The 13,756-nt window shown below is 39.4% G+C and overlaps 1 protein-coding gene across 1 annotated transcript; it reads left to right on the forward strand.

The window, feature by feature from the left end:
- Positions 1-992: 992 nt before the first annotated feature.
- Positions 993-13,756, forward strand: LOC109430831 (ubiquitin-conjugating enzyme E2 N). The gene is made up of 2 exons (XM_019706919.3): positions 993-2,243; positions 13,545-13,756. The coding sequence occupies exon 1, from the start codon at positions 1,283-1,285 to the stop codon at positions 1,739-1,741; it is 459 nt and encodes a 152-aa protein (XP_019562464.1). The 5' UTR covers positions 993-1,282; the 3' UTR covers positions 1,742-2,243; positions 13,545-13,756.

A 13,756-nucleotide genomic window follows, 5' to 3' on the forward strand; every position in this document is an offset into this window, starting at 1 on the left:
AGTAATGAGCGGAATTTTAGTATGGTGAGAAGGTCATTTCTCCGTTTCTGCACTGAAATGGTGCAAAAAGCGTGGGTATTATGATTCCTTGCCTAATTTGATGCTGTTTGAGCAAAACTTTGGGCAACAGTGTTGTTGTTTTCTTCAGTTCTTGCAACATAAATAACATAGTTATCCAAAGTTTTGCTCAAACAGCATCAAATTAGGCAAGGAATCATGATACCCACGCTTTTTGTACTATTTCATTGCAGAAACAGAGAACTGACCTTCTCACCATACTAAAATTCAGCTCATTACTACAAATCTAGTACTACACCGAACGTGCCCCATAGGAAGTAATCAGTGAAGTACTAGATTGAAAGTAGTGAGCTGGATTTTTGTATGGTGAGATGTTCAGTTTTTCATTTCTGTAAGGGAACGTTCAAAAATTACGTCCAACATTTTGGGGGGAGAGGGGGTCTAAGAAAGTGTGACAGTACGTGTATTAGGTATAGGAAAATAGCGTGACAGAGGGGGGAGGGGGGGTCTAGAAATCCCGAAAAACGATGGACGTAATAAATGAATCTTCCCTAATGAAATGGTACAAACAGCGTGGGTTATATGATTTCTTGACTAATTTGATGCTATTTGAGCAAAAGTTTGGGTAACTGTGTTGTTGTATTATTTATTTCTTGCAACTTCAACAACACGGTTATCAAAACTTTTGCTCAAACAGCATCAAATTTGTCAAGAAATCATATAACCCACGCTATTTGCACCATTTCATTGCAGAAATGGAGAACTGATCATCTCACCATACAAAAATCCAGCTCACTACTTTCAATCTAGTACTTCACTGATTGCGTCCTATTTTGGGTAGTTTGGCGGTTCCGTGTAAGCCTTTTTCAAATGATACGCGAGATTTTCCTCTTTCGAAATGACAGTTAATCGATAATTTCATAATAATGACAGTCGCTGGTTCCCTCAACGGTCACCGATGGGCGCTGCTGCATGTTTTCTCGCCGCACCAGCTAGCGCCAGTGAAAGACGTCGTCGCCATCATTCATTCATTATTCGATTTTAGAATTGCTCACAGCAGCAGATTGTGAAAATAGTGGAAAAGGCTGTTCTCCGCGTTTATAAACGGCTTAAAAACGTGCGCGATATCGTGTGTCGAATAGAAGTGATTTGAAAAATAGGACATTAGATTGCGTATCGGTAGGAAATATCCGAGTTTTGCGTGGGGGAGTGATTTCGCGAGGAGCAAGTAAGAAAGAAAGACACCGCAGCAGGAGACACAAAGATGGCTGCTCTGCCTCGAAGAATAATCAAGGAAACACAGCGCCTTATGCAGGAGCCCGTTCCGGGGATTAGCGCCGTTCCAGACGAGCAGAATGCTCGCTATTTCCACGTGATTGTATTCGGCCCGGAAGATTCTCCATTCGAGGGAGGCCTGTTCAAGCTGGAACTGTTTCTTCCGGAAGATTATCCGATGTCGGCGCCAAAGGTACGGTTCATTACGAAAATCTACCACCCAAACATCGATCGGCTGGGCCGAATCTGTTTGGATATCCTGAAGGACAAGTGGAGCCCGGCGCTGCAAATCCGCACGGTGCTGCTGTCGATCCAAGCCTTGCTAAGTGCCCCCAATCCGGACGATCCGCTCGCTAACGATGTGGCCGAACTGTGGAAGGTCAACGAGGCGGAAGCGATTCGAAATGCAAAAGAATGGACCCAGAGATACGCGATCGTGGACAATTAAAAAAGCTATATCCTATTAGGCATCGGCGGACGAAGGACGGGCGCGACGTTTTATTAAATTAATTTTATTAAAGCAAAAGAACACATCCACACAGCAAGATAATTCACCACCCAGATGATAAGAGCGCTAAAACAACAAAAAAAAAAACGAGATCGGAGGTAACGCGTTAATTTTCCAGAGAAATTTTACAATCCACGCGGAAGTTCTATAGTGCAAGAGTTTACCATCGGCAGCCAACACAACACAACGCAATAGCAGTGGGGCGATCGCATCGGAAACTACTGCTTCGCTAATGAGTCAATAAATGCAAGAAGAAAAACAGCTGAAAATCAGACAACAAAGAAAAATTACGACCGTGCGGTGTGGTGTGGCGAGCGTGAACCCACAGCCGCAGCAGCAACAGTAGCAGTAGCAGCGGTTCGCTTTTGATTGATTTTCACCCATCCACTTTTCTTTCGAGAACGTTCAGTAAATCCACCACCAGCCGCATTAGAAATTGAAGGTAAGTTGGCAAATGTAACATATTTAGGGTAACAGTAGTAAACGGGATTAGCTTCAATCGGATTTTGGAGTTTTATTCGATTGTTGATTTATCGGGGTAGCGAGCCACTTGGGCAGTGGCCAGTATTTTGGGCACTTTTCGCTGTAACTCAGTCAATTCCAAACCAATTGACATGAAATTTTGTACACGGACACGGCTTGATACTAGATCTCATCACGTTGCAAAAATTGTGTCAATTGGTTCATAAAAGCAGAAAAGTGTCCAAAATAGGAGCCCTACGGAGATGGTTCCACTTCACTAGCAGAATACTGTACACTCGGTTCTTGATTTTCACGGAATTATTTATTTACGACACTTAGGTAACCCTAGTAGGCATTCGTGTCGAGAACCGTGAAATTCTTATTTTTGCATGAGAAATCGTGTTATTTTTTAAGATTCTTGAAGTTTGATAAACAACTGAAATTTTACCATAAAGTAGGGAGACAAAGGGTATTATCGGCAGGTTTGTTCTCTTCGTCATGGGGGGTTTTATGGGCCGAATTGCCTGAAATTTGGGCATATAACTCAGCTTGGTTGGGAAGGATTTGAGGCCAACTCTGAGACCTAAAGGTTTCAAAAAAACCCCAATGATGAAGAGAACAAAACTGCCGAAAATACGTAAGTTCCCCTATATCAGAGTAATTTCTTCAGTAATATTTTGACACTTATTTTTCATTGGGGCCTAACTGACATTTTCGAGTTCTCTTCATCGGTCCTCTCTTTGTGTTATCACAGAATGTGTATTGAGTTTTCCAAAGATTTTTTGGTTGAAGAAGACGAATACATGTTGCTATAGAAACAAAAAAAATAATGATTTTATTTGTTTTGATCAAGTTGTTAGCGAAAGAGAGAGTCGACGAAGAGAAATCGATCAAGTAAGTTAGGCCCTTATGAAAAATCATTGTCGATTTAGTGCAGGCACTGTAGCTCCCAAGAAATATAAATCAGGCAACTTCCCATTATACTAGATAGTTACAGCATTAGTTTTGATTTGTTTGAAAGTGCCAAATTTAGTGCACGGGTTCCAAATTTCGTTCAAAATGGGTCCAAATTTCGCTCACTCTAAAAGACGTAGAATTCGTCTTATGTTAATTTTCAAAACGTAGCATACTCGTATAATACCTATGAGTCCTCCAGGAGGAGTACTATCGCCCTTATTGTGGTCTTTGGTAGTGAATGAACTCCTTAAAAAACTCATCAAACAAGGCTTTGAGGTTATTGGATACGCAGATAAGGTAGCTATTCCGATACGTGGAAAATATGACGACACGATATCTAGCCGGCTACAATCTGCGTTGAATTTTACCATCAAATAGTGCCGTGAGGAGGGATTAAACGCAAACTCTTCAAAAACTGTAATTGTACCTTTTACTAGAAGCTTAAAAATAAATCTTACTGAATCTTCTTTAGATGGAGTTCAAATTCAGTTCTTCAGTTCAGTATATCTATGATAGGAGCAATGAAAAGCACTCCATCAGTTGCTTTGGATGCCCTTCTCAATATCCTGCCATTGCATCAATTTGTTAAACTACAAGCGGCAAAAAGTGCCCTGCAGGTTATACGTTACAATCAAGTCCTACACGGGGATCTTGTTGGACATTTGAGGATTATCAAAGACTTCAAATTAAACATGGACATAAAAACAGTAGAAGATTGGATGATAACGAAGAACAACTATGATGTTCCCTTCAAAGTGGTGAAACCATGTCGCTATGTTTGGGATGCTGGTGGGCCAAGCATACGTCCAGGTTCTATTGTATTTTATACTGATGGGTCCAAGATGGGAGAAAATACTGGAGTTGGTGTTTTTGGCCCTGGTATCAGTAAGGCTATATTAATGGGATGCAGTCCCCAGCCACTTGTCATCCGAATACTACCCCACAGTAAAAAAGCGAGCCAACATCTCTGACCCCATTGTGCGTTGAACCCCATTTTGACAGCAAAAGTTTGTAAACAGTACACTTTTCTGGACCAACACTTGAAAAGCGCGTAATATTTTCCACAACAAAAAAGAAAATTTTCGAAAATACTAGGAGAATCATGAAAAAATCTAATTCTCTTAGCTGAAATATGTTACAATAAATAAAAACGTGTTCAAATTTTTCCGCAATTGGGGATGCAAAGAACTTTTTTGTCAAAGAAAAAATATCATTCGTAAACTACGCCTAAATCAAATGTTTGACCTGAAACAGATGATGACTTCAAAAACATGGCCGCATCGCAGCCGGTTGGCAGTCCCACTGTATTTCAAGCGGAAGTTCAAGCCATTCTAGAGTGTGCCAACATTTGTCTGAAAAGAAATTATTGGTTTGCCAAGGTCTGTATTTTTTCGGACAGTCAGGCGGCTCTAAATGCGCTAAAAGCTTTCACGTGTCAATCAAAGCTAGTGTGGGAATGCATTATTTCTCTGAAGCAATTGGCCAGTAGGAACGAGGTAACTTTATACTGGGTGCCCGGTCATTGTGGAATTCTGGGAAATGAAAACGCCGACAATTTAGCCAGACAGGATGCGGCATCAAGCTTTGTACTGCCGTTCTACGCATAATTGTCCCATGTGTAACAAATAAAACATTGGAACCTTGTAAATGCACAACGCCCTACGTTGAGCGCCAATGTAACGAATAGTACATTGGAACCTTATAAATGCACATTTTAGTTTTCCATATCGGGCCCCACGTTTGGGAACTAGAAAAATAAAATGGAACGTTACAAATGCACAAAACACAAACATGCAACACATAAGGGGCCGTTCATAAACCACGTAGACTTTTCGGGGGGAGGGGGGGGGTCTGGCCAAAGTCTACGCTCCATACAAATTTCAAAATTTTTGTATGGACAAAAGTCTACGCGGGGGGAGGGGGGGGTCTGAGATGGCCAAATTTTGGTCTACGTGGTTTATGAACAGCCCCTAACATAAATTGTGCCCAGTTATCTAAACAGATAACGAAATCCAATGCCAGGATGACGAGGTTTCATAATTATTCTTCTTCCATCAGTCGTCCTAGAATTGTATTTTGTTTGACAGTTCGCCTTTTAGTTCGCAGCATCTGTTGCTGCATGCATAGCTTGTTTTGGTGTAGGAATTCCTAATCCTAAGGGGGCATCCTGATTTGGGCAACAACACAAAACCGTCTACAATATCATGTCCGTGTTAGGGGACGGCTTGCATGTTTTGTACTGGATCGCTCCTGAAATGTTTGAAGCGCTTCAAATGCACATTAAATTTAGGGACAGTTTCACAAGCCAGATTATAGCATACGATACAAAAATACGACTAAATGCAAACGTAATACATGTTATATGGGATTCCCATACTGCCGTGAATCGCATAATTGTCCCATTTGCATAGGAAATCCAGCAAAGATGGGACTGATATGCGATTCACGGCAGCATATAACATGGGATAATCGGGCGTAGAACGGCCCTGAACCTTTCTGTGGAGTTCCTGAGTGTGCTCTTCGGATGAAACTAAAAACTTGGGAAATGTCCACGGTAGAAATTAATTGGAATGCCACGGATCCAAGCAAGCAAAAAAGTTCATAAAACCCAGTGCAGAAAAAACCAGGTCCATACTGAATCTAAACAAAACAGATCTCAGGGCAATTACTGGTCTGATGACTGGCCACTGCCCGAGTAAATATCAGTCCTGTTTAACGACGTAGGTTGAACTTGCTCGAAGTTGCTGCATCCTACTCTTACCCATTTGTCAACAAACGAGAAAGAGCGAGATGCAGCAAGTTCGAGCAAGTTCAACCTACGTCGTTGAACAGGACTATCATCTAAGTAAGATTGGAAAAACCCAATCCTCCGAGTGTCGTTTCTGTCAAACGGAAAACGAAACTGCCGAACATTTACTCTGCAACTGTGGAATGCTGTCCCATCAAAGATTGGCGTTATTTGATAAAGGGTTTCTAGAGCCCTTGGAAATTTGGCGAAGTAATCCCAACAGGGTAATAAACTTTATAGAACGAGTTGTGCCTAGTTGGGATCAGGTGTTACATCAACCAATATCCATCACAGCTCAATTGTGACAGGATATTTGACTAGCACCAAATTAAATATGGCTCATACCACAATATTCCTAAATAATGAACGCAGTGGATAAAAGGCTCTTGAGGGAAAAAATACCCATGAAACCATTACGAGTAGGTAAAATTGATGTCTTTGACGAAATATGAGTAAATATTTGCTGTTTCCCATATTCGTTCCGGATGTTTACATAAGGAGTTTCAAAAATCCTTCTGTAGTTTTAAGGGTTATTGTTTTTGACGTTAATTGACGCTCCTTAATTGACATCTTTATTAAACAATATATTGTTTGCTATTTGAATCAAAGTTCACTAACTTTACTGATGGTCAGTAATGTGAATCAATGGAATCAATTCATTTTTTTTATTTGTAGCTTCAGGAATTTGTCCCAGGATTCATCAAGAATTACATCGGGGATTCTACCGGAAATCCCCACCGAGGATTTCTCCAGGAATGCCACCGGGGGTTTCTCATGAAATTCAATCAGGGATTCCTCCAGGAATTTCATCAGGGGTTCCACCAGGAACTAATCCGGAGATTCCTACACCTCTTGGAATTCCTCTGGGTATTCCTCCAGTATTTGTTACGGGGATTCTCCCAGCTATCTTCTGCGGATAGCTCCAGGAATTCTTTCGGAACTTCGTCCAGGAATCAAAGGAATTCCTTCAGAAATTTTACAGGAAATATCAACAGCAGCTCTACCGGGGACTACTCCAGGAGTTGCTCCGGTGATTCTTTTAGAAATTCCTCCGGGTATATCTACAGGGATTCCTCTCCTCCTGTAATTCTTTCGGAAATTTCCTAGAATTCGTCCGGAAATTCCTCCAAAAATTCCACCGGGTACACCTTCAGTTTTTTCTCGGGGATTCTCCCAAGAATTTCGCTGGGAATATATACAGGAATTTCTCCAGCAACTTTTAAAGGGATTCTTCCAGGGGATAACTCCAGGAATATTTTCTGGGATTTTTGACAGGAATTCCCTTAGGGGTTCCTATAGAACTACTATCAAGGATTCCTCCAGGAATACCGCCGGGGATTCTTCCGGGAATTTCGCCGAGGATTTTACCAGGAATTTTTCTCGAAATTCCTTCAAGAATTCCTTTGGAGATTTCTCCAGGGCTTCCTACGGGGATTCTACCAAGGATTCTTCCAGAAATATCTCCGGGGAGTTCTCCAGGAAATTCCTCCGGAGATTTCTCTAGTAATGCCTCCAGGGATTCTGACAGAGATTCCTTTGAGAATTCTTCCAGAAATTCTTCCGATGAGTTCCTGTAATTTCTTCGGGAATCCTCCAGTATTTTTTTTAGACATTCCTCCTGGAATTTTACCAGGGATTCCTCCAGGAATTCAGGGATTTTTTTCAGAAATTTTACTAGGGATTTCATTAGGTATTCCTGCAGAAATTCCTCCGGAGATTCCTCCAGGAATTCCTCCGATGATTCTTCTTAAGTTTCCGCCAGGAGTATCACCGGGGATTCAACCAGGGATTCCTCCGTAGATTGATCCAGGATTTCCTTCGTGATTTTTTCCAGGAGCTCCTTCGAAGATTCCTGCAGTGATTTCTCCGGGGAATTTTCCAGAAATTCCTTCGAGATGCCGGGATATCTGACACCGAGAAAGATTAAAAGTGGTAGTCCACATACGCGTTTCTGTGGAAGGATAAGTAAAAGAGGGCGGAATCAAATGATAATAACTGATTACATTCATTCAAGGAGGGTAATCTGCTTAGAGGCTTCGAAATGTCGGTACAAGAAAACAAATGAGTTTGGAAAACATTGTTGCGCCAGCACAATTTTCATGAATAGACTACTTTTACGGATGTTCCGGATAATCCGAAGGTCCATCCAGTGGCCACTCTGATTTACAAAATTCTCAAAATATTGATTTCATCCTTGGTTTATTGCAACAAATGAGTTTGGAAAAAGTTACGACGCTCTAGCTCAATTTTCATGAATTGTCCACTTCTACGGATGTTCCAGATACACCAAAGGTCCATCCAATCCAGTCGCAACAATGATTTCATCATTGGGACTTACAGATATTCCGGATAAACTAAAGGTTCCTATAGTAAATTCTCCGATTTATAAGCCAGTCGCAACATTGATTTCAACCTTAGATTGCTGGAACTAATGAGTTCGAAAAAATCGCGATCATCTGGGACGATTTTCATGAATTGGCCACTTTTACGGATGTTTCGGATACCTCAAAGGCCCATTCAGCGGCCACTCTGAGCTACAAACTAATCGCAACAGTGGTTTCATTCTTAGATTTCTGAAACAAATGTTAAGAAAAAAAATCGCGACGTTATAAGCACATTTTTACCCTTCTTACACCCATAAGAAGGGTATACATATCGCTCGAAAAACCGACTTTCGATCCGAGGCCCGGAGGGCCGAGTCTCATATACCAATGAACTCAGCTCGACGAACTGAGCAAATGTCTGTATGTGTGTGTGTGTGTGTGTGTGTGTGTGTGTGTGTGTGTGTGTGTGTGTGTGTGTGTGTGTGTGTGTGTGTGTGTGTGTGTGTGTGTGTGTGTGTGTGTGTGTATGTGTATGTGTGTATGTGTGTGTGTGTATGTGCGTTACAAAAAAAAGTCACGCACGTTTCTCAGCCGTCTGTCAACCGATTTGAGTTCTCTTGGAAGCAAATGAAAGCTACTACATTCTAGTAGAACGCTATTGATTTTTTTTTTCGATTGGACGTTTGGTTACCGAGATATCTCTCGAAGAGTACTTATGAGTCATACATCTAAACTTTTTAAGATTTTTGACCAAATGTATCATATTAAATATTTCGGCCGTTTGTCAATCGATTTGAGTTCTCTTGGCACCAAATGAAAGCTACAGCATCCTAGTAGATCGCCCAGAAATTTTATTTCGATTGGACATTTGGTTACAGAGATATCTTTCGAAGAGTACTTAGGATTTATACAACTAAACCTTTTGAGATTTTGACCAAGTGTATCATAACAAATATCTCAGCCGTCTGTCAACCGATTTCGGTTCTCCTGGCGCCAATTGAAAGCTACAACACCCTAGTAGAACCCTATACAATTTCATTAGGATTAGACATTTGGTTACTGAGATATCATTTAAAGAGTACTTGGGAGTAATACAGGATAACTTTTTGAGAGATTTTTGACCAAGGGTACCATAACAAATATCTCAGCCGTCTGTCAACCGAATTGGGTTCTCTAAGCACCAAAGGAAAGCTACAATATCCTTGTAAAAGGCCCTGAAATTTTTTTTCGATTCGACATTTGATTACTGAGATATCTTACGAAGAATATTTCAATAAATTCCTTTTTTTTATTATATTCACTTGTTATCTTGCATGAGTTTTTGACCAGTCTATAGGAAATTATTTTTCAATAAATAATGCTGACCTCATACAGTGTATACTAGCAGGTTATTGTTTTCAACAAAATTATAAATAACAAATTACAAATACACAGGAATTCTATGAAAACTAACAATATGTTAAATGAAAGCTTTAAATTCATATATTGTGGGAAAAAATCATGAACCGGACAGCCAAAATAACTAGCTAATGCCAAAACTGATTAACACCATAACCATGTATACCAAGTACTTCGGAGCTAATTTAATCGACTGATTAAGAGATATTAGACAAAGTGTATCTCGCTGATTTTCTTACCCATTTGTTAATCGATTCAAGATCTTTTGGCAGTTAACAAAAGATGCAATATTCCAGAATATGTAAGCTATTTTTTAACATTCCATACAAGATTCTAGGAGGTGTCTGGCATTACTGGTAGTTTAGTCCATGATCCATGATGCTATTTTGGAAACCAATCCACTAGATGCCAAATCCACAATATTTTCTATTATTTTTGGTCAATTACACAAAATAAATATGTTAAATACAAATAATACAACAATAATTTTTCTGTTCTGTTCGGTTCTGTTCACCATAGGTGGATTAAATCGGGTTTTTTATGAATTGACCACTTTTACGGATGTTCCGGATCATGCGGTGGGTATCATATTGGTCATGTTACTGACCATGTTGGTCCATGGTAATTTGCACTGCGCCAGTTTATCAGCAACGAAATAAAATTATTTTGGCTTATTTGCACTTAACAATTGAGAATTATTACTGCTGTTTGGCTGAAAACACGTTTGGTACAATTTGGGGGTTCCTGGAATGGGTTCCAGGTACCAGAACCATATTGGCAGTGGACATTAATGATTTTTCTATGCTTCCCACATTCAATCTCCATCGCATCCTTCAGTTATTATGTTGAATCAGTTTCAATATTTTTGTCAGTCAATTTAGCCCACGAAAATTTGCCCAAACTGATAAAATCGGATTTTTGAGAACATAATCTAAAAAACTTTCAACTACACCAGATAAAATTGAAGCACATCACTAAAGCCAATATAAATGACGTTTTTTTTTTTATCTGTATTAACGAGTTTATCTCGGGACCCACGCTTCACTTCCCTTCCGAAGAAAGAACTCACATTTTGCGAGTTTGTCGGGAGTGGGATTCGATCCCAGGTCCTCGGCCTAATAGTCAAGTGTTCCAACCATCACATCAGGTCCGCTCCACAATGATGTTTAGTTTGAATCATAATGTTATTTCGTCTTTATGTTATGACAGATTATAGAAAATCGCCTTTTTCTGCTTATAGTCGATTCCCGGTGGCCACTCCGGATTAACCTGGACCACTTTCACCAAAAATCAAAATATACTAGTATAGCCACAGACACAGCTTTTTTTCAATCCGTTTCTGGTTCTAGCGATCGCTACGAATATACATAAGATGTATATGTGGGAGAGAGAGAGAAAGTAGATAGAACGATACAAAGTAGGAGGAAAGAGAAGAGCCAGGGATTGAACCCAGGACCTTCTGCATATGAATCAGAAGCGGTAGCCACTAGACCATCAAGCTCGTCTTTTGAACAGTGCCTATTTTTTTCTAGAAAATCATCAATATCTTTTGAACGGAATGACGTAGCAACATTTCCATCACACGGAAATGTGCGTTTTTTGAGCTCTAAAAATGGTTCTTACACAACTTTGATGAGAAATTTGAAACATAAGATATAAAGCGTTTACATATAAAGCATAACAAATATTTTTTCATGATGAGATATGAATCAACAAAAAAAAAAGCTGAACGTTTCAATGCAATGCGTTTTTTAATGGGCGCTCAGGAGATAATATATTCTCTCCTAATGTTTTAACTAGTTCCTGAAGGTTCATTATTACGTCCAAGTTCAATTATTTCATGTCAGAGAGTCTCTAAAAAAGCTCCGCTCTTAAATTTCTCCATTAAACATTCTAGGAATTCTTTAACAAATTCATTGACTTTTAAATATTTTTTCCTATTTGGTAAATTACCCCCCTGCCACTGGTATCGCCAGCTGACACGATCTGGCTACCAAGATATTTAAAGTTTTCGACCTTTTTCACTGCTTGCCCAGCTACGGTAAAGGGGAGGGGTTGTCCGTGTTACTAGGACAAGGTCTCCGGTATTTGCAATGGAAGTAGTGAATAGAAATGCCGAAGTTATGCAGCTACAACAATGCCATTGACATATGCCTGTTAACACTTGTTTGATGTTACGTATGACTAATCCAAGCTTCGCATTGGAAAGTTGTTGCATAATGCGATTATTTTCTGTTTATACTTTCCACAGCAACCCATTTACTATATCGATTCTTATGCCTGTGGCAAAACTCTAAAGCTATACAGTACTGGATAGATATATGATAGTAAAAATGGCAATAATCTTTTTATAAACGACAATACTATGAAACTTTTATCTCTATATGTTGGAATAAGAAAAGTAACGAAAAATCAATAAACACAGACAACCCGACTACTTAACCGTTAGCGAATAGTCATGTGCACAAATGGCCGAACGAGCGGGTTTTCAGCACGACCATGCTAAGGTTCAATTCCCGGTCAGTCAAGTAATTCACGATCATTTTACTGATAATTTTTTCTCGCGTATTCATTGTACCGTGAGGTCGCCATTCACCGCTCATGCCCCATTCACCGCTCATTTTGGGTCAATCATACAAAAATGATCAAATGTTATTAAAGTATCGTAACAAAAGTGAATGTAACATGCTGTCACATCAAAAAACTTTCATTTCACTAAGTTTTTATATGGGTGTACCTGAATCACGTTCCAAAAATATTTCTTACACTGCGCTGCAGGACAACATGGGAACTGTTCAGGACAAACAGCAGAAGAAATATCCAACAGGTGAAACCCGTTGAAGATTCCATTTTGACAAAAAAGGATGAGCTGAACGTCATGAATCATCAATACTTTGGTGAATAAAAGTTATTTTGTTTTTATAAATGAATAGTTTCTGTGATTCCATGAAAAAATAATCCAGTGAGCGGTGAATGGATGCATGAGCGGTAATAGGAGTCAAGAGATAATACCTAGATTGAGTTTAAATAAGGGCGAAAGTAACATGAGAGGGTTCTCTTCATCGACTCTCTCTTCTTCAAATTAAAGTGACAAGATGTAAGTATGATTGCACTTTTTGGTCATAAATCGCTAGGTTGCGATGCAATCTAGCGTCTAAGTGTAAAAAAGTTTGATTGAATTTGCATCTTGTCACTTTAATTTGCAGAAGAGAGAGTCGATGAAGAGAACTCTCTCATGTTACTTTAGCCCTTATTTATACTCAATCTAGATACATTTGAATTTTTATTTTTTAGAATGTAAACATATTTTACAATTGTTTTATATTTTTTCTATAATAACAACATAATTGTTGAGTTGTTAACGTAAATTAAAGTGCAATATTCGCAAACGTCGATTTTTAATGTCATATACTTTACGAAAATGCCGTTAAATGAGCGGTGAATGGCGACCTCACGGTAGTTGTATCGTTGTCCAAATGACCGTTATGCCAAATGTCTTTATGCCAAGTGACCTTATGCCAAATGTCCCGCTCTCGTCAAATGGGATTATGCCAACGTATTGAAAATTTCTTGGGCATAGTGTGTTTTCATTCCTGTCATACGAAATACAAATAAAAAATGATGGTTGGCAAAGAAAGCTCTCAGTTAATAACTGTGGAAGTGCTCATAGAAAACTCAAGCTGAGAAGCAGGCTTTGTCCCAGTTGGGACGTTGCGCTGAGTAGAAGAAGGCATATAACTTATACTACTTTTACGATCGAAAGCATGCAAAGTGATCAATTTTAATGAAGTCCTGTCTTTTTGTTTATTTCCAGATCAATTCCGCATATCTCCCACGGCTTCTTGATATTAAAGAGGGGTCGCTTTAGTCTGCGCTCATAACATAGTTCGAGTTGAATTTCATGTTCCAACGCCCGCTGCATTATACTATATTCGTAATATTAAATTATTTCATTACAAAATCACAAAAAGCCGAAAAAAATAGTAAAATAAAAAAAAATCCTGCAGTAAACTACACAAAATTCCA

Source organism: Aedes albopictus, chromosome 2, assembly GCF_035046485.1.
Source record: "Aedes albopictus strain Foshan chromosome 2, AalbF5, whole genome shotgun sequence".
Classification (NCBI taxonomy): Eukaryota; Metazoa; Arthropoda; class Insecta; order Diptera; family Culicidae; genus Aedes; species Aedes albopictus.

Excerpts from the sequence above, each read along its gene's own strand:
- LOC109430831 (XM_019706919.3), top strand. The coding sequence starts at position 1,283 with ATGGCTGCTCTGCCTCGAAGAATAATCAAGGAAACACAGCGCCTTATG.